Source organism: Orycteropus afer, unplaced genomic scaffold (genome assembly GCF_000298275.1).
Source record: "Orycteropus afer afer isolate SDZICR_OR568_19922 unplaced genomic scaffold, OryAfe1.0 scaffold00751, whole genome shotgun sequence".
NCBI classification, from domain to species: Eukaryota; Metazoa; Chordata; class Mammalia; order Tubulidentata; family Orycteropodidae; genus Orycteropus; species Orycteropus afer.
Genome location: NW_006922338.1, coordinates 239,233 through 242,378, shown reverse-complemented (window position 1 = coordinate 242,378; position 3,146 = coordinate 239,233). Strand labels below are relative to the sequence as shown.

The following is a 3,146-nucleotide window of genomic DNA, read 5'->3' as shown; positions in this document are numbered from 1 at the left end:
TGTCTGTGGGGAGTGTGGGTGTCTGTGGGGAGAGTGGGTGGGGAGAGTGGGTGTCTGTGGGGAGTGAGGGTGTCTGGGGGAGTGGGTGTCTGTGGGAGAGTGGGTGTCTGTGGGAGAGTGGGTGTCTGTGGGGAGAGTGCGTGGGGAGTGTGGGTGTCTGTGGAGAGAGTGGGGAGTGAGGGGGTCTGTGAAGGGAGTGGGTGGGGAGTGAGGGAATCTGGGGAGAGTGGATGTGAGTGTGAGTGTCTGTGGAGAGGATGGCTGGGGAGTGTGGGTGTCTGGGGGGGTGACTGCGTGTGTGTTGTGTGTGCATGTGTGCATATGTATGTATGCCTGTGTGTGTGAGGGCTGAGGTGGTTGCAGTGTGCGCGTGTCGCGGTGTACAGAAGTATGTGTGTGTGTGTGTGTGTTGTATGCCTGTGCGTGTGAGGGCTGAGGTGGTTGCAATGTGTGTGTGTCAGGATGTACGGAAGTGTGTGCGAGCTGTCTGGCTGCTCCCCGTGAGATCCTGTCAGGTGTGAGCTATCTGTGTGCTGAGCCCTGGTTCCTGAAGGGGCACCTGTCCCCGCAGGAGGAGGAGGGTGAAGATGTGGACGTGGCCCCTGGCGTTCTGGGGGCAGGCCACAAGCTGCCTCACCCCCAGGCCTGGCACCACTTCCCGCCGCGCTACGCGGACGCGGGCTGTTCGGGGCCCCGAGACGCCCATGAGGAGGACCCCGAGAGCATCCTGGACGAGCATGTGCAGCGGGTCCTGCGTACGCCCGGCCGCCAGTCCCCAGACAGCGGGCATGTGACCAGGCTGCCCACGGCGCTGGGTGGGGCAGCTGGGCATGGCAAACATGCCGCCAAAGCAGGCACAAAGCTGGACCCGGCCGGCCTGTACCACCACCGGCATGTCCACCACCACGTTCACCATGGTGCGGCCAAGCCCAAGGAGCAGGTTGAGGCGGAGGCCGCCCGCCGTGTCCAGGGCAACTTCCAGTGGAGCCCAGAGCTGCACAGCTTCGCCAAGCCTCGCGGCTTCCCTGAGAGTGCGGGCACTGCCCCCGCGGCCACCGACAGCCTGGGCTACAGGTGAGCCCGCAGCCCGCTGCACCTGCTGGACAGGTGTCTGTCAGGGCGGGACATAGGGGCTGCCCGTGGCAGTGGTGTAAAGCACAAAGCGCAGGCCTGGGCCGCTGCCAACACGTGGAGGGCGTGTGACCACCGGATAGGCATTCAGGAGTCTGGGGGCGGGGTCCTCGGGCTCCTGCATGTGGTGGGCACAGGCTGTGGTTATCTCAGCAGGAGAGGGGTGGTGAGCAGGAGGGGGGCCCCGTCTTACACCCACGTCACATGGCAGAGCCACTGGCCACCCTCCTGGCTGGGGGCGCAGGCCCTGTGACCCCTGGGTCTCGTCCCTGCAGTGGGAAGCCAAGTGCGTCCTCCAAGAGGACAGCCAAGAAGGTGGAGGTGGGCCGGGGTGTGACCCCTTCAGAGGTGCCGGGCTCGCCCGAGGGGGCAGAGAAGACGCAGACCATCCTGCAATGGATCATCGAGGGCGAGAAAGAGATCAGCAGGCACCGGAAGGCCGGCCACGGGTGAGCGGTCGCTCGTCTAGAGGCCCCGGGGGAGGTGGGGTCCTCACAGTGGGGGCCGTGGGAGGCCCTGACGTCCCTGCCCTGACAAGGTAGGGGAGCGTGGGAGCAGGCGTGTGTGGGGCTCGCTCCAGCCACTGGCGTTTTAGGTGAGGGATGCATAGGGGCTCAGCCCACACCTCTGAGGGTTTGCCACTGGGGTGCTCACACCTTGCCTCGCACCCTTTCTCTGGGGCACCAACCTCCGTCTTGGGGCCATGCAATCTCAGGTGCCATTCTCCTCCCCCAGACCTTCCGGGGCCAAGAGGCAGCAGGCCCACGAGAACACCAGGCCCCTGTCCGTTGAGCGCCCCGGGGCCGTGCACCCCTGGGTCAGCGCCCAGCTGCGGAATTCCGTCCAGCCTTCTCATCTCTTCATCCAAGACCCCACTATGCCCCCCAACCCTGCGCCCAACCCCCTGACCCAGCTGGAGGAGGCCCGCCGGCGTCTGGAGGAGGAGGAAAAGCGGGCCAGCAAGCTGCCCGCCAAGCAGAGGTACTGCCGGTGGGCGGGGCTGGGAGGCCCCAGGCGGGGTGTGCCGGGCGGCGGCAGGCAGCGTCGCGGGCAGTGCCGCTGGGACCCCAGCTCTGGCTGTCTCTGCCCAGGACGAAGTCACAGAAGAAGGCGGGCGGCGTGAGCACTCCGCCGTGTGACAGCATCGTTGTGGCCTACTATTTCTGTGGGGAGCCAATTCCCTACCGGACCCTGGTGAAGGGCCGTGGGGTCACCCTGGGCCAGTTCAAGGAACTGCTGACCAAGAAGGGCAGCTACAGGTGAGAGCCGGCCGCAGCCGCCAGGGGCGCGCGGGCAGTGGGCTGCTGTCGCCCTCACCACCCGCCCTCTGCCTTCACAGATACTACTTCAAAAAAGTGAGTGACGAGTTTGACTGCGGTGTGGTGTTTGAGGAAGTCCAGGAGGACCAGGCCACCCTGCCCATCTTCGAGGAGAAGATCATTGGCAAGGTGGAGAAGGTGGACTGACCGCAGGCGTTGGTCCCAGCGGGTAGCCCACAGGCCACACACTGCCGCCCTGGCGCGGGGAAGAGCCTCTGGACGGGGCAGCCCTGTTCTCACCTGTGTCTGGGGTCTGGTCCTTCTGAGGGGCCCCACAGGCCTCTGTGCGGCCACTGAGTAGGGAGGCCTGCCCAGTCGCCATAGCAATACTGAGGGCCGGCCCAGCAGGGCAGCCCCACAAGCCGGCCAGCCCCGGCAGTCCCTCTGCTGCTAACGGGCCCTGCCTGACCCTGGAGGCCTTGCCTGGGGTGGGGGCTCACCCCGGGGTATCTGCTCCCCGCCGGGATCCCCACTCGAGGGCCCGTCACTTGTACATGTCACCGAGTGCCTTTGACACAGCCTGTCCCTTGCCTGCCACTGTGTGAATCTACGGCAAGGACCATCTCCCAGGGACAGCCACCCCACAACCCCTGCACCCCGTGTAAATATGTACATTTCTCAGGCAGGGCTGGCGGGCAGCCGCCCGTGCTGTTCTCATGCGCTGACTTGTACAATGGTCTTTTCAAAGGTACTTGG

At 65.5% G+C, this 3,146-nt stretch overlaps 1 protein-coding gene across 1 annotated transcript in view; it reads left to right on the top strand.

The window, feature by feature from the left end:
- The window catches only part of AXIN1 (axin 1), a 19,978-nt gene extending 17,381 nt beyond the window's left edge, over window positions 1-2,597 (top strand). Inside the window, exons 5-9 of the mRNA XM_007957448.1 lie at window positions 572-1,074; window positions 1,407-1,580; window positions 1,867-2,112; window positions 2,223-2,390; window positions 2,471-2,597. Of these exons, the coding sequence (XP_007955639.1) occupies window positions 572-1,074; window positions 1,407-1,580; window positions 1,867-2,112; window positions 2,223-2,390; window positions 2,471-2,597 (1,218 nt within the window). The remainder of the gene's footprint in view (window positions 1-571; window positions 1,075-1,406; window positions 1,581-1,866; window positions 2,113-2,222; window positions 2,391-2,470) is intronic.
- The last annotated feature ends 549 nt before the right edge of the window (window positions 2,598-3,146 follow it).